The 23,891-nt window shown below is 44.8% G+C and overlaps 1 protein-coding gene across 2 annotated transcripts in view; it reads right to left on the bottom strand.

Annotated features, from left to right (window-relative positions):
* The window catches only part of DCP1B (decapping mRNA 1B), an 83,814-nt gene that overhangs the window by 6,707 nt on the left and 53,216 nt on the right, over window positions 1-23,891 (bottom strand). For both annotated transcript variants that reach the window (XM_082255732.1, XM_082255733.1), the window contains 3 exons: window positions 15,721-15,852; window positions 6,677-7,441; window positions 4,567-4,812 (listed from right to left, as the gene is read on the bottom strand). In XM_082255732.1, coding sequence (XP_082111858.1) covers window positions 4,567-4,812; window positions 6,677-7,441; window positions 15,721-15,852 — 1,143 coding nt within the window. The remainder of the gene's footprint in view (window positions 1-4,566; window positions 4,813-6,676; window positions 7,442-15,720; window positions 15,853-23,891) is intronic.

The raw sequence follows: 23,891 nt of genomic DNA, 5'->3' as shown, positions 1-23,891 counted from the left end.
CTTGGCTATATCACTGGTGTAAGGACATTCCAGAGTCTAGGGATATCTATGTGTGTGTCACGGATGAATACTGGGGGAATGAATGTGGACACTGGGGATTAGTGGGTTGGAACACGGGAGACGATTAGGAGTACAAACCTACTACTAGCAAAACACTTATAAGCAGAATGACAATTGTTAAACATGTTCCCGAGCAATTTAGACTGACCATAGGAAAAATCTAGTCCAGAAGATACTGGAACTTACGTTTTGGGTACCTGGTGGAGATCAGGGTACACTAGCTTCAGAAAGCCTTTTCAGCTAAGAGATATGTATGGCTCTCCTGAGTGGCCATCACAGGTACAAGAGACCAATCCTTTAAGGCCCCGTGTACAGACTTTGGGAGAAATGATAGCTATAGCAGACCCCACTTTTGAGGATACCGTGGCCGTAGAGCGGTGTTTCTCGGGGTGCACTAGCAGGCCAGATTTTAAGTATTGCCTTGGGGAGATGCGGACTGGAGTGCTGCAGTCGCTAAGAGGCCGATTATGTCACCTGTGATGCGTTTCAGTTTTCTTGCAGACCTGGCCTGTTGGTGTGCCCTGGGGACCGGGGTTGGGAGGCACTGCCGTGGAGACAGGGTTCTCTGATGTAAACTTATGGTTAGAATGGATGAGGTATAGTGCTAGCTCACATAACATGTCAGATTGTTATGTCTGTGGAGGAGCTAGGCCGCACCTAGGTACAGTGCCCCTTAACATCCCTGAGAATGTAGAAACTTGTTTTACCAATACCTCTAGTAACCATTCTAATTGTGAAACATGAAAAAAGGAATATCACATTATAACTAAAGAATCTAGGCCCACTGGATCTATCACCATTTACCCAGGTAGCTACACATGTTATTCCAGACACCGTGGTGGGGGTAGATTTTTAGGAAATTTTACAGAAGGTTATTGCTCCACCTACAGGTCTACTGTTATAGAGAATCAAATAATGTCTTTGAGAGACATATATTGGATATGTGGAGATATGAAAATAAGGACTAGGTTGCCTTTGAAGTGGACAGGAGAGTGTGCCCTTGCTAAAGCAATAATGCCCCTACACATATTCACTGAGAATGACGAAAACACACATCAGCTTAAGGAGAACACTAGAAATACAGGGAAACAAAAGAGAGAGGTACCCATGGGTAGTTTTGACCCACATGTTTATATAGATGCCTTAGGTGTTCCAAGAGGGGTCCCACATTAGTTTAAGGCCGGAGATAAAGTAGCGGCTGGATTTGAATCATTGTTTCCCATAGTTACAATTAATAAGAATGTAGATTGGATAAATTACATTTATTATAATCAACAGAGGTTTGTTAATTACACACGAGATGCCCTCCAGGGAATAGCAGAACAATTAGAGTCCACCTCACAAATGACTTTTCAGAATCGGGTAGCATTAGATATGATGCTTGCAGAGCAAGGAGGAGTCTGTCACATGATAGAGAAAATAGGTACATGCTGCACATACATCCCCAGTAATACTGGTCCCAATGGAAAGGTCACATTAGCTATCTGAAAGCTAGAGAGTTTGTCGGTTGAGCTTAAGAAGAATTCAGGCCTTACTAATCCATGGGATGAGTTTTTCTTGGGATCAGGTATTTTTGGATGGTTAAAGGGGATCGCTACCAGCATAGTCTTGGTGGTAGTTTTCATTTTATTCTTGTATGCATTTGTCAAGAGCGCTATGGTATGCTTAGCAAAATGTGTTACACCCACTCCTCATATGTATATGCAATACTTACAGACTAGACGCCATGGAAGAGATATTGCTTTATAGGGAAACATGTTCATGTTTTAAGAACAACTAGAAGCTACCTCCCAGATGACATTCCAGAATAGAATGGCTCTGGATATGATCCTTGTACAAAAAGGTGATACTTATGTATATATTGATAAAGTAGATGGATGTTGCATTTACATTCCTGATAATGCTGGCCCTAAGGGTAAGGTCACTCTGGCCATTCTGTGAAACTGAAGAAGAATTTTGGCATTGACAACTCTTGGGATCAATATTTTAGGTGATGTAATAGTTGGAAGCAAGCTTTGGTATAGCTAGGAATTATTATTATAAATCGGTACCATCATGCTTTGTGTGGTACCCTGCTTTAAGAAAATGCTTAACAAAGGTATAGACAATTTATTCATGTATAACGGTAATGTTGTAGGACTAGATCTAACCACCCTCTTACATCACACTTCACCCCATTCCTTAGACTATAAAGGTTAAGAGAAAATCATTGTAAATAAATGTAATGATTTTCAAGAGGGGATTGAAAGAAGAATTTTAGCAAGAGTTCTTCTTTATTAGTTTTTCTGAGCAATAGTTCAACCATTTTGATTTTCTAGCCGACATTTTATGAACGTTGAAATAATAAGTGTATTTCTCATGTATTTTGCTGAGAACAAAATCTAGTTAGGTCTCAGTGTTCTTTATTATTCCCCTTATCTTCCCAAGCAATAGCTGTACAGTTCCCAGACACAACTGGATTTTGTCTCTCTACATAAAGTCATAATGAAACAATGTATTTTTGTAGGAACATTTCAGATGACCAAGGGGAGGTGTAACTGTGTATGCATTGTTCTCATATAAACTGTATGGAATGAATAAAGCGTCAGATGACTTTGAGCAATTATAGGCTTCGGATGTCTCTTTGTTCAGAGTAATCTCCGGGCCCGCTGAGACTTGTGGTGCACCTGAGGCAGTTTACCAAGTCTATACTTCACTGGGAGTGATCTAATGCCAACAAAGAGTCCTACAGCAACTCAAGCATGTGCAGGAATTTATTCTACATCGGTAGACTGCCGTTCTCCCTTCACGGGGAGCGATCGCAGGTGCCCGGCAGACATCGCGTCCGCCGGACCCACTGATTGGCTCCCCCTCTAGCCAATCGGCGCATGTGCGCACCTCCGGCAGCGCCCCCACTATCTGTTACACGAAGAGACGTACAGGTAGGTCATTTTGTGTAACAGAGCTGACCCACCACAGTAAAACTACGGCGGCTGGTCGGCAAGTGGTTGAAAGGACAGTGTAAAATAAATGAATAAATAAAAACACCCCATTCCTCTGTGCTCGCGCACCGAACAAACAATGTTCAAACCACACATGTGAGGTATCGCCTCAATCGTTCGAGTGAGAACAAGAATTCTAGTGCAAGACCTCTTCTGTAACTCTAAACAGGTAACCGTTAATATTTTTTAAAGCATCGCCTATGGAGATTTTTAAGTACAGTAGTTTGACACCATTCCACAAGCATGGGGAATATTAAAGCGTGACATGTTAGGTATCCATTTACTCAGCATAACATCATCTTTCACATTATACAAATTGGGCAAACTTTATGGTGTTGTTTTTATTATTCATTGAAGTGTATTTTTTCCTAAAAAATTGCGTTTGAAAGACCGCTGTGCAAATACAGTGTGACATAAAATTATGCACTGACCACCATTTTATTCTCTAGGGTCTCTGCTTAAAAAGAAATACATATAAATGTTTGAGGGTTCTAAGTAATTTTCTAGCAAAAAATACTGATTTAACTTGTAAGCAACACATTTTAGAAATAGGCTTGGTTTTCAAGTGGTAAAGAAAAAGGTGGTTCAACAAAATACTGACACAAGAGGGTGATCCTTTTTCCAACTCTTTTTCTGACATGCTGGTGGTTGGGGTTATATCTTTCACCTGTACTGAGTAAATACAGCTGGATAAAAACAAAAAATGTGTCTGTCTTTATTTCAGGCTGCAAAAGAACAAAATGTGATTTTAAGGGGGGACATTCATACCCACTGTAAAGGCATTTTGATAACTGCATAACTCCTATCAAGGGCAATCCCACTGCTTGCATCAGCACTAAGGGCGCTTCAGAGAAGTACTGAGGCAGGGTGCTGGGATGTTTTCAGGTCCCTCCAACCAGCTATGATGGGCCTGCATTGCAAAGATAAACACAGGGGAGTCATCGATATAAGCAGATAAAACATCAGCTTTAATGCAGCAGAAAGCAGATATTCAACTTTCCGGATGTTAAAGGAGGAGATGTAGTGCCAAAGCACTTTTGGCCTTACTTGTTCTCTGGGTCACAGAGTGCTTAGTTCTGAACTCATCTGTCTTAGATTCAGCCGACAGTGGGCTAAAGTCTGCTGTTGGCTGACATCACAGTACTGGTCCAGCCTCTGGAGGAATCCTGACAAAAATGCCGGGATTTGCCCAGATGCCTGAGCCAGGCACTCCTGGCCCCTCCAGAGCATGGTGCTCTAGTAAGCACTAGAAGGGCAGAGCACAGAGTGGTAACTGGCAGTTACTGCTCTGTACTCAGAGTGGACCCGAGAACTGAGTGATCAGCGGTGTTTGATTGCTCCGTTCTCAGTGTAAAGCTGGCAGGGAAAAGCTGCGGCTGGAATAGGTGCTGCAGCCGGGATAGGTGCTGCAGCCATCTAAATTAGTATGATTGATTGTCATTTTAATTCCCGCACTTCTCTTGTAAGTATGCAAACTTTCTGTTACAAGCAGATAGCGTACAGGAGTCTACTGATGTCCACTCACCTTTATAAGATGCAGAAGGGTGTCACGGAGCTGGCTCTTGGTCAGTACGCTGCTGTGATTGCTGACGCTGCTAATGGGTGTGTCTGTGAGTGAGAGAGGAAGGAGTAGATTTGTGGTCGTGTCACTATCAGACAGCGTTGGTTTTGTCAGATCGACTGACATCTGTGTGCTTGCTTTTGTGAAAACCAAAGGAGACAGGAGGACAGATGGTGACACAGTGGCTGGAATCCGCTGTGGGGATATAACCTACACAAAAAAAAAAAAAAATCACAAAACTGGCTGTTCAGAATTACAAATCCTTTAACAGGTAAACATTATGTGTATTTCAGTTATGTATTTACAAGTTTTCTTCTACAAACTCCTGAGACTGATAATAAAGAGCAACACAGCAAGCACACTTCTGTCTGTAGAACACTAGAAGCTTCCGTTCAGAATGAGACAAGAGTGATGTCCTTACAAGTGCACTACTGCTTCTTCACTATCCAGTCACTGGCTGCAGTTAGTTTGGTTCCCGTTGTCTCAGTAGATAGTTTCAAGAAAAAGGCTGGGTCCAATTCCATGACTTTTTTTTTTTTTGTGGAGTTTAGAAACACAAACACGTGTTCATGACGTAACATGTAGGGCGTGTTGGAGGCAGTTATTGTAAGAGAGAGCATTTTGTCTTTTGCACCAGTACTTTTGTGGCCTTTTTGAGTTTGTACATTGCAAGTGCAAATTCTATTGAAAAAATTCAGTACATATGTAAATACTGCACACCATGGGAGGATTTTTATAAGCTTTTTCCTAACATGCATAAGATTGCATGAGTGATCCAGAGTCTTAAAGGCACCAGAACCCAATTATAATAGTAGTATTTGTAATGACGTCTGGAGGGTCCCTGAAGGACAGGAGGTCTGGCAATCACCTGATAACAGCAAACTGACAGATGATGATTATTTGGCGCATTTTGTGATGTATGAAGGTGAGAGTTTGGTGAGCACACAGGTGGCATGCGTTGCTTTAGTTAGAAGCAGTTAAACGTGCCAATGAGGTGTGGGACTTAATGAGCACTGAAAAAACATTATGTTGATGAAAAAGGTTTCATTCATTATTTTTTTTTTTATTGTTTTACACATGTTTATTAACCAGACTGGTTTATATTACTGATGGACTAACAAATTATTGATTTACATGTTGTATTTGGATTACATATTGTTAATTTTGCAGTGCTCCGTTTAACTTTTAAGTTGGTCAGCAGCACAGCACTTTTTTCATTATATTGTCTATTTCTGTGGGAACACATTTTGGTGTTTGCAGCAGCGAAATACTACATTTATTTACTAATTTGTTTTTATTTTTTCACTGATTGGTTTGCACACATTTATTAGTGGTAGCGTAGGTGTTGACTGGTTTTAATTTTGTGGTATCTACTGATGTATAGCCAGCTTTACTGGGATACCTTTCGATCTTTTTGAAAACTCACCTAAATCCACCATCCATGTCACCGCTCCCAGAAGTCATGATCGGTGGAACCAGCACTGCAGTGGAGCAGTTTCTTCTTCTTAACATCTTCCCTCTGCACCTGTCTTCTGAGGACCCCACTGATGACAGTCAACTGGAATTGTCCATGTCACCCAGGCAGTGAGGAGGACACCCAAAGACAACTCAAAAGAGGGGGGGGGTTGATTTACCAAAACTGGAGAAATCAGAATCTGGTGCAGCTGTGCAAGATAGACAACCAGTTTCTACATTCAGCTTGTTCATGAAGCTTTGACAAAAATACCTAGAAGCTAATTGGTTTCTATGCAGAGCTGCTACAGTTTTAGTACATCTCCGCTGGAGAGTCACGCAACTGCAGATTGGAGCATTTCCATTAATTTCTTTACCAAATGTAGGTATTAGTTGTGGGTGCAGCTTTAAACTTTTAACAATGGGTGTGTGGGTGGCTACAGATCTGCCAATATATTGGGAGCAACAGATTAAAACCTAATACAAGTGTTAGCTAGCTGATTAGAAGAAACTGACTTCACATAGGCACGAGCTACACAGTGTTTCTACAAATTCTAAAAAACAAAAAATTGAATATAAACAAAACAGTGATATCACCAAGAAAACATGCTGCAGAGTATACCTGAAGCAGTGGATTGGACTTCTCTCCCACTGGCAACTTCTCTGCCCAGGTCTGTTTTATTGCTGGCTGAGAGACATGCGGGAACTTGGCAGCCAGGGATGGTTTGGTGCTGGCCTGATACTGTTGGTCCTGACGCACAAGGTTCAGTTTTTTCAGCAGCTCATGAGGAGAGATGGTTCCAGTTGGAGGCGGCAGCTGGGAGGAGAGAGGCATTGCAGAGAGATTTGACGAAGTCCTTTGGCTCTGCTGTGCGCCCTCATAAAAGTGATGTGGGGCACTGGCTGTATTTTTCCCCTGGGTGCTGGTTGTGATGCTGGGCATGGGACCACTGTAATAATGGTTTGAGGGAGTAAGACCAGGTTCAGAGTGGAGAACTGTGGAGTGGGTGGTGGCAAGTTTGTGCAGAAGGCTTTCTCCACCATCAGGCTCTTGTGCAGGAAAAGGGGAGACGTCTTCTATGGGTAGGAAGAGGCTGCTGAAGACGTCTCCAGGGGGATGGGAGCTCCCAATCTGGCTATGCTGGTTCTCTGGGGTCTCTGAAACTGGTATCAAGTCAGCACCACGCACCATCAGCTTCTGGATAGCTGGGCACAGCTGCTTTTCTCTGGAGTCAGATAATCGATCTGGCTCTTCGTATGACAAGGAGCGAACCACTGCCGGACGGATCTTGGAGGGGTCTTTATATTCGTGACTCTCCATGAAGGTCTTTTCTGCTTTTCCAAACAGAGTAGTCAGTGACAGGTGATGAGGTCCTGGATCTCCAGACTATGAAAGAAAAACACAAACGTCGCATACTGTTTTCTGGTTGTTATACAAAACAAAAAAAAAAAAAAAAATCGACATTCTCACAGGTGTATGGAAAAAGGGCTCTTTCACACGGACGTTCCATATGTCCGTAAATCACCCCATCCGTTTGCGGGGGGATATACGGACATAATGAATGTCAATGGGATTGCGGATGTCAGCGGATGACCATCCGCTGACATCCGATTTTCGTCCTTTCAGTTCTGTTACGTTTTTTGGAACGGAACAGAACCCTATTTTTGTTCCGTTTAAAAAACAGAACGGATGCAAAATCGGATGTCAGCGGTGTCATCCGCTGACATCCGCAATGCCCATAGACATACATTATGTCCGTAAATCATCCGCAAACGGATGGGATGATATGCGGACATACGGAGCGGATGACACAAGTGTCATCCGTATCCGTGGAAAAAAAAAAGTGCCGGAGCTGATCGCAATACGGCCCGCTCCGTGTTAAAGAAACCTTAAGCAAACCTAAACAGAATACTTTTTTTGTCGCTTTGATAGAGAGGGAAGATTCAACAGGAATTGTCATGAAATCTCTTTAAAATGTGGGGAAATTTGCTGCTAGACAACTGTCCCCAGAAGAGGTGCTCCCATTGAAAGATGTCCTATGTTCTGGTGACAAATGTAAAAATTTAATTTTCCCCATATCTTTTAGTCTCCTCCCCAGCTTGGACACAGACAGCAAAAAATAAAAATAATGACAGGGGTTCTAATCCCAAAACAAAGGATTTAGATATAGATTCATACAGGCTGGATTCATGTGAACTGAGTTGGTTCCTAAAATACCCATCATAAGCCCCATATCACTACTTTGACTACTATGCTCTCTTTATGTTGACTTACTCACATTGGGTCTAGATGGTTTCCATTGGGAAGTTGCTCCTTTTATTTTAGGATTATGTGTACATGTCTAATGAATGTACCAGAATTTCCACCCAAGAGGCAGGCTTCACCTTGGCTTACTCATTTGTACTTCTATGGGCAACAGCACATGCTAATAATTCCAGTCTACCCTACTGGCTGATATTACTCTATTGAAGATTAGGACTGGGTTCTAGTGTACAGATTCTGTCACATGTGCTCCTGAAGGATTCCCAAAACGCATAGAATCTACACGTGAACTGTAATCGGAATCTTAGCATGTTGTGAACCCCTATGTGGAGAGTCATTTTTAATGTTGTGTAATAGATTTTTAATGGTACATAATAAAGTTGTTTTTATGGTACTCAGTTTCTCTTCTATGTGTCCACACAAAGTCCATGACTACATATTCTGTTCATAGTTGAACATAAAATCATTGTCAGTTGCAGTAGGAGTTTTACACACACACACACACACACACACACACACACACACAGTGTGTATATCGGACACGCCGACTGCTGGCTGTCAGATGGAAGCTATCGGCCAGCTCTGCCGTCACCCAATCGCTTCCACACTCACACCCCTCCCCCCACCCCCACAATGCTTCCGGGGCTCTGTGTGCCTGAGACGGGCATGGCGGGTGCTGCTGGGTTGATGGCAGACAGCCCAGTGAACATCCCTTTTCATGGTCATCCTTTCTGTTACTGACCTAGTAGCAACTTGTAAAACATCACTTCTGGGTCTCCGTGTCCCTTTCCCTAGCCTGTATGGCTGGGGAGAAATTTTGAGGCCCCCTACCCACTTATACACGCACATATGAACGTAAATTCATGTGTCATGAGAGCAATAATTCTAGCATTAGAGCTCCTAGGTAACTCTAAACTGATGACCTATAGGGGCTATTAAATTGTCACCTTCGGAAAATATAGGATACTGACGTTTGCAGCTATTTCACGGGCGCACGCAGTTTTAAAGTTTGACATGTTGGGTATCTATTTAACCAGCGCAACCTCATCTTTTAGGTTTTACCAAATAATTGAGTAAATTATTTTGTGTGCCCTAAAATTAACTTTAGTGCATTTTTTTACTGAAATTTTGCATTTCCTAAACTGTTGCGCTAATATTGTCTGACATAAAAGAATTGGAGCTACCATTATTTTATTCTCTAGGGTGTCTGCTTTCAGAAAATATATAATGTTGGGGGGGGGGGGGGATTATGTGATTTTCAGGCCTAAAATGATTTTTTTATACATATGTGCAAAAAATAGAAAAACTGTTCTTGCAGAGAAAGGGTTAAACACCCCAGGTATCAAAATTTCAAGGGGATGTAAAAAACCTCATTGACATATCCCTTGTAGCACTGAAAGCTAGAGTTCTTTCCCGACAGGGGAGGGCTGGGATATTGGGCAGGGGGGCAATTGCCTCCCAGGCCGCTCTGATGCCCTGTAAAATGCTGCACCGCTTCTGCCACAGACATGACCAAAGGATTCCTGGTGAAGAGTCCCCACTGCGGATCCACTGAGTGCGGGATGAAGACAAGGACAGAGTGCAGGCCTCCCCCCTTGCATGGATGGTGTAAACTGTATCTGAGCACTGAGCAGAGGCCGGTTCCATGTCAAACTTTCCCAGCTCCCTCCCAACTGCCCCCTGCTGGCCTGGTCAGGAACCCGGATTCGGCCAGTGAGTAGAGAGTACCTGGAGCAGAGATTCAGCCTGGAATGAGGGTCAGGAGGAGGCGGAGAAGAGGGAGAGAAGGAGGGGGGCTGAGTCGCTGCACCATGGGCCTCTGATTAGTAATTGCCCCCTAGGCCGAAAGTTGCCAGTTAGCCATTACCTGATAACTCCTTTTCCAGGAATCCTACAGGACAGTCACATGAGAGATAGGCTCCACCTTCTGCATGAAACACAAGCACACACAAGTTTAAAAAAGGCCGCCCTAGGCTTCCCCTTCAGTTGTACAAAGATCGCCTTGCTGCCAAATACTAACGCTCTGATATATGTACCTAATATTTTTCAATAGCAAGGGTGGGGGTCTACAGTTCTGGAGGAATCCTGGAAAAGGAGTTATCAGGTAATGACTCTAGCTTTCCCTAGCCATCCTCAGGACGGGTAAATGAGAGCCCAAAGATTCGTACCTAGGGTGGGACTACTGCCTGCAGGACCTTTCAAACAAAGGTCAGATCTTGGATGGAGACCAAATCGATCCTGTAGTACTTCACAAAAAGGTGGAATCACTGGACCAGATGGCTGCTCGATAGATTTGATCGATGGAGGCTCCAGCTTTCTCTGCCCAGGAAGTAGCAATTGCGCATGTGGAGTACACTTTGGAGTTTTGTGGGCTGGCTTGTTTTTGGGCAACGGAAGCTGTTTTTATCACTGTTCTGATCCATCTACTTCTGGAATTTTTAGATGCTGACTTCCCTTCGTGAATGTCGGCCAACAAATTGAAAAGGTTTTGTAGCTTTCCTAAATTGTTTAGTGGCGTCCAGATAATGGAGGATGCATTTTATAGAGTAACACTTCCTCTCCTTGGTTGTGTAGATTTTGGCAGAAGGATGCGAAGATGACTTCTTGTGACCGGTGGAATGCTGAGGCAACTTTGGGGAGAAACAGTGGGTCTGTTCTGAGGACTAGTTGGTCTGGAAAGACTATGAAAAAAGGTTCTTTTATAAAGAGGGCCTGAAGTTCGCTAACTCGTCTAGCTGATGTAACAGCGACTAGGAAGGCTGATTTGAGTGTCAGGTATTTCAATGAAGTTTCCGAAAGTGGCCCAAAAGGTGCTTTAGTTAGAGCCCTAAGAACCAGGGAAAGGTCCCAAGGGGCCAGCTTAATGCTTTCGCTCTGTCCTTTACTTGAAATGATCTTGAAGAATCGTTTGACCAGAACTTTCTCTCTTAGCTTTGTATCCAAAAAAACTGACAGTGCTGTGGCGTGTACTTTGGGAGTGCTTACCGCTAAGCCAGCTTCTGCTCCTTCAAGAAGAAAGTCGAGTATGTTTGCTAAATACTTTTTCCAGATTTTCCTGTATATATTTTTCTTGTTATTGGTTTTCTACTTTGTAGGAGCGTCTCTACTACTTTAGCAGGTAGACCTTTTTTCAGTAACATGCACCGTTCAAGATTCATGCTGTCAATTTCAAACTCTGAAGTTGCGAGTGGCATGCTCCGGACTGCAGTAGGAGGTTGTCCTGGTTCGGTAAAGTCCAAGGATCTTCTTCTGCCATCTTTTTTAGCCCTGTAAACCAGGATCTTTTTAGCCAAAAGGGTGCTAGTAGGATCACCCTCGCCTTCTCCATATGGATCTTTTTGATCGTCCTGGGGTGCAGTTGTACCCCCAGATTGAACCTCCATGGAAACCCCAGGGAGTCTACCCCCAGTGAGTCATCCTCTCTCCTTAGAGAGAAATACTTCGTCACCTTATTGTTCTTTGCAGAGGCAAAGATATCGCCTTCCGGAAGGCCCCACTTCGAGACAAGTATTGAAAAGATTATTTGGTTCAGTTCCCATTTTGCTGGATACAGCGGTCTTCAGCTCAAGAGGTCCACTAGGGAATTGTGAGTACCCTTGATGTGTACCACCGTAAGTGATAGTAAAAGAACCTCTGCCCATGAGAGAAGTACATGTGCGGTTCTTATGAGGGGCCTCGATCTGGTACCCCCTTGTCGGTTGATGTATGTCATTGTAGTGACATTGTCTGATAGAATCTGTACATGCTTCCTTTCTACTTCCTCCTGGAATGCATATAGCACTTTCAGTATCGCCGTCAGTTCCCTTAAGTTGGAGGATACTTCTGACATTTCTGGTTCCCAGTTTCCTTGTCCAACCTGTTGTCCAATATGAGCCCCCCATCCAGACGCACTCGCGTCTGTGGTAACTCGGACTTGAGTCGCCGGGAGCCAAAGTTTGCCTTTCTTCAGGGTATCTTTCTGTCCACCATGTTAAAGACTTTCTGATGGCTCTGGGAATGGGAATTGTTACAGTACCTCCAACGTGTTCATGCTGCTGTCCCAGTTGTTTAACAGGTGGCACTGTAAGGCCCTCATGTGTAGCTGGCCCCATCGTATCACTGGGATTGAGGCAGACATGAGCCTCAAAAGGGACATAATGGCTCTTTTTGTCCCCTGTTTTGCGGTTCTTAGCTGATCTGCCGTGTTGTTTAGTTTGGCTACCTTGTCCTCTGGAAGGAGGATCTCTGGTGCTGTCGTATTAATAATGTAGGCCAGGAACGTAGCCCAGAGCCCGGGGACGCTGCTCAAAAGTGATCTAACCTACCTTTCCTCAGGGTCTGACCAGGAGTATAAACCCCCCCCATAACACTCCCCTAGCCTGACACTTAACCCTTTGATCACCCCTAGGTTAACCCCTTCCCTGCCAGTGTCATTACAGTAACAGTGCATATTTTTAGCACTGATTACTGTAGTAATGTCACTGGTCCCCCCAAAAGTGTAAAAAATGTCAGTTAGGGGTCCGATCTGTCTGCTGCAAAGTCGCAGTCCCACTAAAAATCGCAGATCGCCGCCATTACTAGTAAAAATAAAAAAATGTAAATGACATAAATCTTTCCCCTAGTTTTGTTTGCACAAAAGTTATCGCGTCTACAATCAAAATACGCTTATTGGGATTTTATTTTTACCAAACATATGTAGCAGAGTACAAAGGATGGAAAAATTCGATTTTTACGGAATGGTATATAGCAGAAATTGAAAAATATATATTTTTTTTTTTTTTAGAATTGTTGCTCTTTTTTTGTTTATAGCACAAAAAAAGAAAAAAAAATTTCAAAGGTGATCAAATACCACCAAAAGAAAGCTCTATCTGTGGGGGGAAAAAAGGACATCAATTTTATTAGGGTACAGCGTCGCACGGCCGCAAAATTGTCTGTTAAAGTAACGCAGTGGTAAATTGCATAAAATGGCCTGTTCAATAAGGGGGCAAATCCTTCCGGTCCAGAAGTGGTTAAAAGGAGAATTAAAAAAAAAAAAAATAAATAAACCTATTATAACTTACCTGCTCTGGAAGAAGGGGCAACTGCAAATATTGACTCTTAGCATAAACCTAATGTAATTGGCAATAAAATCCTTTGACACTTATGAAATGCATGCAATTATACTTCATATCATAGTAACTTCTGACAAAAAGATCCAAAAACTTTTTTATTAAAACTGGAGGAGACAGAATCCAGGAGCAGCTGTACATAATAACCAATCAGTTTCTATCTTCAAAATTGTTCAGTAGAATAAAACTAGAAGCTGACTGGTTGCCATGCACATCTGTTCCAGTCTCAGTAAATTCCTACCAGTGTGCATTACGCAAGGAGAAGAGAGGGGAGAGGAGGAGCAAAATACTGCACAAAATTACATGGAAAAAAAAAAGTACATTAAATTAGTGACTACAGTACATTATTTCTAACAGATTTAACTGTGGAATAAATACACTGCAACCCTGAGATTATGAAAGTCCACATAAAAAATAAAAAAATAAAAGTGGCCTTCTTGGTGGCTATCACTTCTGCACACAGGGTGTCGGCACTGGCAACATTGTCCTGTCGTTCTCCCTATATGTTGGTTCATGGAGACAAGTGGTACTCGTCCGGATCCTTCCTTCGAAGGTGGTTTTTCTAGTGTTCACTTGAACGAGGACATTGTGTTACCATCTTTGTGTCCTAAGCCCAAACATCCTAAGGAATATACACTGCATACTCTGAATACATAACGAATACTCTGGATAGAGTTTGGGCAATCAAGGTGTACTTGGCGACTACCGAGTCTTTTTGTAGGTCAGATTCGCTCTCTGTCCTCTTGGAAGGCCGAGAAAAGGGCTGCCTGTGTCTGCTGTGACTATTTCCAGATGGATCAGACAGACAGTGGTGCAGGCTTATTCAATTAAGGGTCAGGTTCTACCTTTCCCTGTTTCGGCACGTTCTACTAGGGCGCTTAGTGTTTCCTGGGTTTTTCGCCATCAGGCGTCTGTGCTTCAGGTTTAAAGGCGGCGACCTGGTCGTCTGTTGTTCACACCTTTACCGAAATTTATGAGGTGAATGTGCTGGTATCTGCAAATGCTTCCTTTGGCCGCAAAGTTTTGCTGGCTGCTGTTTGGAGGGCTTTTGGCCTTCCTTGGGGGGTGTTTCTGTTTTGTTTCAGGTAGGCCTCATCTTGCTGTTCTGATGAGACCTATGTGGCCTGGTTGGCTAAGTTTAACCTTGGGGGCTGTTTTTGTTCAGCTGTTCCCACCCCTCATTTGGGTACTGCTTTGGGACGTCCCTACTGATATGCATTAGAGGATTGCGTCCATCAATGAATGATAGAGAAAACTGGATTTTTGAATCCTTTTCTCTTAAGTTCATTGACGGACGCAGTACCCGCCCCACTTTTTTGAGTTGGGTTGGTGTTACTTCTCTGACACTGCTTTGATACAAAACTGAAATCCTATGCAGGAAGAGAGAGGGTGTACCTCCGGGACTGCCCAAAGGCTCTTAAGAGGAGTACTGAGGCAGGGCACAGATAGGTTTTCAGGAAACTCTGCCAGCACCTCTTACCAGTCATGATGTCTGCATTACATAGCTAATCACAGGAGATCCACTCATGACATCACCAAATCTAAAACAAGTATGTAATGAAAATGGAAAAGACTTAGGCCGGCCATACAAGGTTCGAGACTTAAACCATTAGTGGGCAGGCTACATGTGCCAAGTTGACCAAATAGATCAACTTCAGTACAACCAGCCAGTCAGATTTGCTTGCGATTATCGCCAGCAGCTGCTATAGCTGCTGGCGATATTCACTGTCTTTTCCCAGGGGGGACGGGTTCCACCGTCTGCTCCAGCAACCCATGGTTGCAGGTAAGAAATCTGAACTGTCTATGGCCTGCCTTATTTTAAAAATGATTTATCATGCTGATGAGAGAGGAAATGAGGAACCAGAGAAAGCAAACTAGAAGCAGTTTAAACTTCAGCTTTAAGCGATTTCAGCCGCAGTTCTCATCAGTTATCAAGGAAGACAGCAAGATAAAATATCACAGGTACTTTAGAAGGAGTGGTTCCTGTAAGGAGGAAGAAGATATGGTGGATGCCAGGCACAAACCTGAGAAAAACCCGGACCCCTCTGTTTCCATTAAAACCATCACCTCTCTTGTGCAGCGCTAAAGAACTTTCTTTAGCTGGCATGTGGACACCTTACAGGTCAGCATGGTAGACCAAACACTTCTGCTTCACATGAGAGATAATGAACTGCAAAAAGCATATTCAAAGATACAGTAATCCTTACAGACCTTACTAGAAGTTCATTCATGAATCCAGCACATATCAGAAATGTAATTAGCTCATAAGGCATGATGGGAGAGTCTGGAAATGGCAGATTCATATTTGTACATCACCTTGCTTTCCTGTGTGCTGTTCACATGCTGTGATGAGTCGGTGGGTTTCACTGCAATGGGTTTGATTAAGTTGGGATTATTGTGGATGGCAGAGGAACTAGTTATTGCTTTAGGCTCAGGACAAGGCTTGCACTGCAAAAGGGAACAGACAGAAAACAAATAGTCAATCAGGAGCGAGCATGCGCTAAAAGCAACACCAATTTTATTTTGTAATAACTGTTCACTTGTGATGTTGTCAAACATGCCCTTGCATTTTTATTTAAAAAAATCGATTGTTCTATACACAATCAAAGAACAACAAACATTCAGCTGCAATTTATACATATTTGCCTTTGACCATCTTTTAATCTTTTCTCTTAAACCTTGCACAGTGGTACAGGCTTCTCTGCTGTACTGAGAAAGCTTACTCAGCATTCGCTGCACACTGTGAGGTTCTCAGAATGTGCATTAGAATCTGCAGCAAGTCACATAGCGCCCACCTTATTCTGTGCCTAGAGGATGCCCAGCATCCTCTAAGCTCCTCTCTTCCGAGCCTAAATTACCTTGGTTGCTTTCATTTATTCGATTTGAGTTCTTTCAATCATGGAGATACAATAGCACATGTGGGCATTACCTCGGGCAACTTGCATGCAAAAAACGCCCAATCCTCTAGACTTCCACCAATCAAGGAACCTTAATAATGGCATATTTCCCTTCCTAGGGAAGGGCCAACCTACTGCTCGCCACCGCATCTACAATGATGTTTGTAGAACAAAGAACAAAAGGTTTCATTTAACAATTTTCATAGCATGATGATGGGGGGGGGGGGGGGGGGACGAGTAGGGAAGGCAAAATATAAGCAGATTAAACTTTAGCTTTAACTTTCAACACATTCTCATTATGATCAAACGCATATCAACTGAAAGAAAAATGTCTATCCATGAACAGATGTTCTCTAGAGATGAGGCCAATTCAAACAATGCTAACAAACAAATGAGCCAGGTAAAGGAAGTTCACAACCACCTTTGGCAAGGGTCTTCAGAATAAATCTCCTGGACGCTTTACAGCGCAGCAGACTAATGCCATGTCGGGAGTGATTTAAAGCAAATCAGTAATTAGCCCATTCCGTACAAAGCAATGCGTTTGCTATAATCCCCCATATACTCCAGCATATAATTACCTTCCCTTCATTTCCCTGCCACTCTGATCAATTTTGGGTGTCAACGGAAATACCTGATACTTCTGAATAGTGAGGAGCATGGGACTCATCCCCCATCTGACACTGCTGATTAGGAGTCTTGTGTTTCTGATTCCGATGGTTTACACAGGACTTTCCTTCATTCCCGGAGGCTGAAATGAGTGACGAGGAGCGAAAGGAAGTTAAGCATATGCATCTGCAGAGGTCTGAATGAAATTACCCGGTTGCTTTGTACTGCACTGGCAAAGCACAGATTTACTTTAACCACTTGCTGACCGCCTAACATACATTCATTGTGGCAGGTCAGCTCTATTGCGCAAAGTCACGTACCTGTACGTCATTTTGTGCAATAGCCACTAGATGGTGCGATCGCCCCGCCGGAGGAGCAATCGCGCCGTGATTGCCTAACAGGGATGTCAATAACCGGCTCAGGCGGACCCGATGTCCGCTGGCCAACCGCGATTGTTCCCCAGAGAGGCAGAACAGAGATCTGCCTATGTAAACAAGGACATCTCTGTCTTCATCCAGTCAGACCCCCCCCCCCCCGGCCCCCCATAGTTAGCAAGCAACAGCTAGGAGCACACTTAACCCTTTGATCGCCCCTGATGTTAACGCCTTCCCTGCCAGTGTCATTATTACAGTAACAGTGCATATTTTTAGCACCGAACACTGCAATAATGTCACTGGTTCCCAAAAAAAGTGTCAAAAGTGCCAGTTAGGTGTCCGATCTGTCCGCTGCAATGTCGCAGTCCCGCTAAAAGTGGCTGATCGCCGCCATTACTAGTAAACATAAATAAATAAAAATATCCCATAGTTTATAGACGCGATAAGTTTTTTCCGCAAACCAATCAATATACGCTCACTGGGATTTTTTTTTTTTTTTTTTTTGCTAAAAATATGTAGCAGAATACATATTGGCCTAGGTTGATGAAGAAATTCAATTTTTTCCTTTTTTTGTTTTCTTCGGATATGTATTATAGCAGAAAGTAAAAAATATTGTTTTTTTTTTTTCAAAATTGTTGTTCTTTTTTTTTTTGTTTAAGGCACAAAAAATAAAAAACTGCAGAGGCAATCAAATACCACCAAAAGAAAGCTCTATTTGTGGGAAAAACATAATTTTTATTTGGGTATAGCATCGCAGCCAGTTAAAATAACGCAGTGCCGTATCGCAAAAAATGGCCTGGTCATTAAGGGGGTAAAACCTTCAAGGGCTGAAGTGGTTAAAATGTTTGTAGCCTAAAAAAAAAAAAATTAAAAAGGGAGAGCTCCTGTTCCCTATAGCAGGTTAAACAGCACAATGCGGGGGGCGTGGCCTGGACGGCAATGGTGTAGGACGCACATTAAGCTGAGCTCCGCTCCTGCAATATCCTGCTCTCTCATCCTGGGTGACCCAAACAGATTATCTTTTGCTTACAACCTGTGGGGAAACTCCCGCCGACCCAAGGGACATGTCGCCGCCGCGAAAGGCCGCTACGGCCGCACAGCAACTCGATAAGTTCCGCTGTCAGGACCGGGACATGGAGGCCCAAGATGGCGCCGCTCCGTCTGAGACTCCCGCGGCCGATACCACCAGAGTCCTGGAGGCCATATCTAACTGCCAGACCACGCTCACCACGAAGATTGAGGAGGTAAAAGGTGGACATTTCTCTTATTAGGCAGGATATGGCTAAACTCAGGGACAGGGTGGCGGAGACATAGGTCAGGATTAGTAGGGCTGAAGATATTCTAAACCCCCTCCAGCACACAGCAGACTCAATGCAGCATCAGATTCAGCAGTTGGCACAGAAGCAAGATGACCTGGAGAACAGGGCACGCTGCTGTAATCTACGGTTTATTGGGCTGCCAGAGGGGTCTGAGGGGTCTGATTTAGCCAAGTTTCTGGAGACTTTATTAATCACGCACTTTAGCAGAGAAGCCTTTTCTGCCACCTTTGCTGTGGAAAGAGCCCACCGTGTGCCTGCCCGCCGCCCGCCTGAGGGATCACCACCCCGTACATTTATTGCAAAACTCCTTAATTATCGGGACCAAGATGCTGTATTACGTTTAACCCGCGAACGCGGCAATATTCCCTTTCAAAATGGCCGCATCGCAGCTTTCCCAGACTTCTCGGCGGAAGTCCAAAAGCTACAGTCCCATTTTACAGACGTCAAAAGGCGACTACGCGTGCAACACTTGAAATATGCCATGCTATTTCCAGCCCGTCTGCGTGTGGTGTGTGACGACAGAGCAATCTTCTTTGAAGACCCGACCCTAGCTTCAGATTGGCTGGACCAACTTGAAGCAGACCGCAAACGACCCGCCTGAGTATACTGGTCGCAAATCTGACGGGGGGTTTTCCGCACCTATCCAGTTTCCCGCACCTGCCGGTTGTCATTTCTTCGCTCCACCTGCCAAATCTGGAGAGTGTGGTTGGCATCTATGTTGGATTTAACGCACCTCTGTTTATTATGTTGGCCTCCTTGGCTGTGGTGCTACACTCAGTTCTATTCCCTTGGTTGTCTCCCCTACAGTATTGTCTATGAGGTATTGGGTGTCCCTGCCCAGTACATGGAACTGCACTGTGAACTCTGGAGGGCACCACGTTACAATGTTGACTTTGCTATAGGATACCACTCCTGAACATTCCCTGTCATTAACTCCTTATTTACGTTTTGTTTTTTTTTTTTCATTTTTTTCCTGGTTTCTTTTTCTCCTTTTGGATTTTTTCCGCTGTGTTCAGGACATGGAACCTTGTTACAGTAGCAATGCTCTTTGGCTCTATCTCCATCTGCACATGTGTAATACCATGTGTCCTACTACCGTTCCGGTACAATCCAGTGTTTGCTCGCTTCGCAATGCCACTGGCTGTCCTGGAGAAATGGCCTTATTTTTTGTTCACTTATGGGCTTGAGCCATGTTTATGGCCCTCCTTATTTTTGGTCATGACTGACTACTCTTCATGGGGTTTTGGTGTTATGCTCCCGCACAGTTGGGGACGCGGAAAGCGGGGTGGGGGGGGGGGGGAGGGGTGGGTTTCTGGGTTTTTTTGTGGGTTTGTTTTGTTCATATTATATGCTGCATGTTGGTTGTGGTTGTTTCACAGGTACGATAACCTTTTAAAGAATTACACGCTTCTGTTATGTTATGATTTGCGAGAACCGTCCTTGGGGACTCCCCGCACGCTTATCCTTTTTTACTCCCTCTTCGCACCGCGATGGCCACCGTGAAATTCCTCACGTGGAATGTCCGGGTTCTCCGGGATAAGGTGAAGCGTTCTGCCATTTTTGGTTGCCTCAAGTCTTACAGGGCTGACATTGTGGTTTTGATGGAGACGCATGTCACGGGCCAACTCCAGCTAACCCTTAAACGCCCCTGGATTGGCTGGACATACCATGCTACATACGCCAATGCTTCCCGAGGTGTCTCCATCCTAATTTCAAAACGTGCATTTTTCCATTATTTCTGTTCGTTCGGACCCCCAGGGCAGGTTTGTTTTTCTGCATGTTACACTATATACTAGGCAATATTTGCTTCTGGCTAATGTCCCCCCTCCATACAGCTCGGAGGTGATCCAGGAAGGCGTGTCCTTTATGGCTCAGCACCCTAATGTTTCGGCTGTCTGGATGGGGGACTTTAATATGGTATTGGCCCCGACTCTTGACCGTCAACATTCCCCAACTGCTCATGGGTCTCAGCCCCTTACACGTCTGGGTCGATTGTTCCGTGACTTTGCCCTGACGGTTACCTGGCGTTATCAACACCCTGACCTTCGTTCCTATTCATGTTTCTCGGCCACTCACTCTACGATGTCACGCATAGATTTCATTATAGTCTCCAACCCTTTACTTACCCTGCTTCAGGACTCAGGGTTTGAACCCCACTCCTTGTCTGATCACGTGCCCTGTTGGGCCCTATTTTGTATAGTCCCACAGGCGATTCCTCGTCCATGGCGCCTCCATCCCTTCTGGCTCACTGCTATAGCGGACCAGGAGGGTCTGACCCGGGAATGGTCTTATTTTTTCACTACTAACAAGGGCTCAGCGGATGTGTGGCGCTGGTGTGGGAGGCTTTTAAGCTTCACGCTCAGGCTACCCTCGCCAGACGCATCAATCGCCTTAAGCGGTCCTCTGGCTCTGTTCTGGCTAATGCGCAAGCGCATCTGACTTCCCTGACTGATAGCTGTTCCAATGACCCCTCACCCGACAATGTCCTAGCGCTCAAATCACAGACCAGATTAGTCGACCAATTGCTTTATGAGAAGGCCAAACAGAAACAGTTTTTCTGCAAACAGCGGGTATTTGAACAAGGCGAACGGGCAGGCAGGCTGTTGGCTTACCTAGCCCATCAGGATACTAAGACTCTGGTGGTGGTTCAACTCCGGGGCTCCGACGGGACTATTATTTCTGAGCCACCGTTGGTAGCTGCTGAATTTCGCTCCTTCTATGCCCAGCTGTATGCCTCCCAGACGACAGTTACTGCCCAGGAGACCAACGACTTTCTGTCTAACGTGTCCCTTCCTCAGCTGTCAGATGCTCAACGTGCGGAGCTGGGTGCCCCTTTGTCGGCTGATGAAATTGCCTCCGCCATTGCCTCCCTGGCCATGGCTAAGGCCCCTGGGCCTGACGGTTTACCTCTTGATTTTTATGCGACCTTCTCTGAAACCATCTCCCCGGAACTGTTGTCCCTGTATACCCACATTCATGATGCTGGCCAGCGGCCAGACTCCATGAGAGAGGCTAATATTATAATTCTTCCCAAACCCGGTAAAGACCCCCTATATCCAGAATCGTATCGCCCCATCTCGCTGCTCCAGGCAGACAAGGATTTTAGCTAAACTCCTAGCGCTCCGTCTGAATAGGATTATACTCTCGTTAATACACCCTGATCAGACTGGTTTCATGCCGGGTAAAAATACCGCCATGAATATACGGCGTCTGTATATGAATCTACAGGATGACCATGACAGAGTTGGTACCAGGGCAGTGGTGGCGTTAGACGCCGATAAGGCTTTTGACTCAGTGGAATGGAGTTATCTATGGGAGTGTCTGCGAGCCTTTGGGTTTGGTCCGACCTTTCTTGGTCGGGTCTGGGCACTCTACTACAAACCTGTGGCCAAAGTGTCGGTCAACAGGTGGACTTCGGATTCCTTCCCCCTGGGTCGCGGAACTAGACAGGGATGCCCTCTGTCCCCCCCTGCTGTATGCTCTTCCAATGCAGCCATTGGCGTTGTTGCTTCGTGCCCATCCCCACGTCCACGGTCTGTGTCATTCGGCCCTGACTGAAACACAGACGACATGCTCTTATATTTGGAAGACACGGATGACTCTCTTCATACTGCGTTGCGCACCATAGAACAGTTTGGGTCTCACTCGGGATTAAAAATCCCAGATATTGCCTCTCGACCCTTCTCCCCCCACTAGCGCCTCCACTTCCCTTCCATTACAACGAGTCGCGGCGATCCGTTATCTGGGTGTCACGATTACTAAATTTCCCTCGGATTACCTAAAGGACAATGTTGAACCACCTTTTGATATGCTTAAACAACGTACTCAGACTTGGGCTAGATTGCCGTTGGGACTTATGGGCAGGGTGAACCTTATTAAGAATGATTATGCTGCCCAAATTTCTCTATGTCTTCTGGCACTCCCCTGTCCCGATCCCCCTAAAACTGTTTAAGATCATTGATCACATTTTGAATTCATTTGTCTGGGGTCCCGAGCATCATAAGCTGCCCTGGACCACGCTTAAAAACCCAACGACTAGAGGGTGGGTAGCTGTTTTCCGGATTTTCACTCTTATTATTATCTAGCGTCGCAACTCTCGCATTTTTTTCTATTTTCATAAATTGGAGGCACCTAGATATCAAACACTGGTCTGCCAGGGACCACCACATCCTGCCTTTACCCCCATGCAGGTGCTCCTAAGAGGTTGCGGTCCTCTATCCCAAGCCTCTGTAAGGGATAGCCTATTGGTACATCACAGGAAAGTTTGGGCAATAGCTGCTAAAAAACTGAACTGCCCACAGGTACACACCAAGACCCCTCTTTGGCATAATCCTCGTCTGAGAGAGCTACTTTCTATCCCTGATTGTCATCTATGGGTGGATAGGGGCATATTGTATTTAGGCCAGGTGATCTGTGATCTCAGGTATCCGCTCCTTCCACCTGCTAAAATCAGAACACGATCTCCCCCCACACATGTTTTTCCGATACATGCAGTTATGTCACGCGCTACGTGCACAATTCCCCACACAACTCCCCACCTTGCAAGATATCCCTCTGCTGAAGGTGCTGATGAGTGACACACAAGGAGGGTCTCATCTCAATGCTTTATGCTGAATTGCGCAGTGTTGAGGTTGACCGACAGGTGGTGCGTCTGCAGTCTTGGTGGCTGGCCGCCGCGGGTTCCCTGGATGAGACAGACTGGGGCGATATTTTAGATGGCCCTAGGCTGTCCTCACCCAAACTCTCGGAACGTGTGACCCAGCTGGGGTGAGATAGGCTCTGTGCAAGATGTACAATCAGAATTTCGACATACAGGCGTTCTTACAACTCTTGCTGCCCTCGTTGCCCATTACAACTGGGTACATTCATACATCTCATCTGGTCCTTCCTGGACATCCAGTCATACTGGGCACAAGTCATTACGTTTCTGCACGACCATATGGGTTCTCCCTTACAGCTGGACGTCCTACCCTGTGTATTGGGTCTCTTACCCGACGATGACATTGATAAATTCTTCACTACCTTCCTTCATGAGACTCTTTTTAGTGCCCGTAAACTTATAGCCAGAATGTGGATGCGAGTGCATACTCCCACCCTTCAGGACTGGATCGCTGAGGTTAATTCTACCCTTCGGTACAAAAGGTTGATATACAAACAGAGGGTGCCCTAATAAATATGACAAAATATGGAGTCGGTGGCTGGAGAGTACACGGACATGTAATGCCTAGGCCTTTTGTTGATCTGTTCCTTTAGTTTCTTGGGGGCTGGGTATCGTGGTGTAGCCGGGGTTT

The sequence above is a fragment of the Pelophylax lessonae genome, assembly GCF_965119305.1.
Source record: "Pelophylax lessonae genome assembly, chromosome: 4".
In the NCBI taxonomy this organism is placed as follows: Eukaryota; Metazoa; Chordata; class Amphibia; order Anura; family Ranidae; genus Pelophylax; species Pelophylax lessonae.
This window is presented reverse-complemented; position numbering and strand designations above follow the sequence as displayed.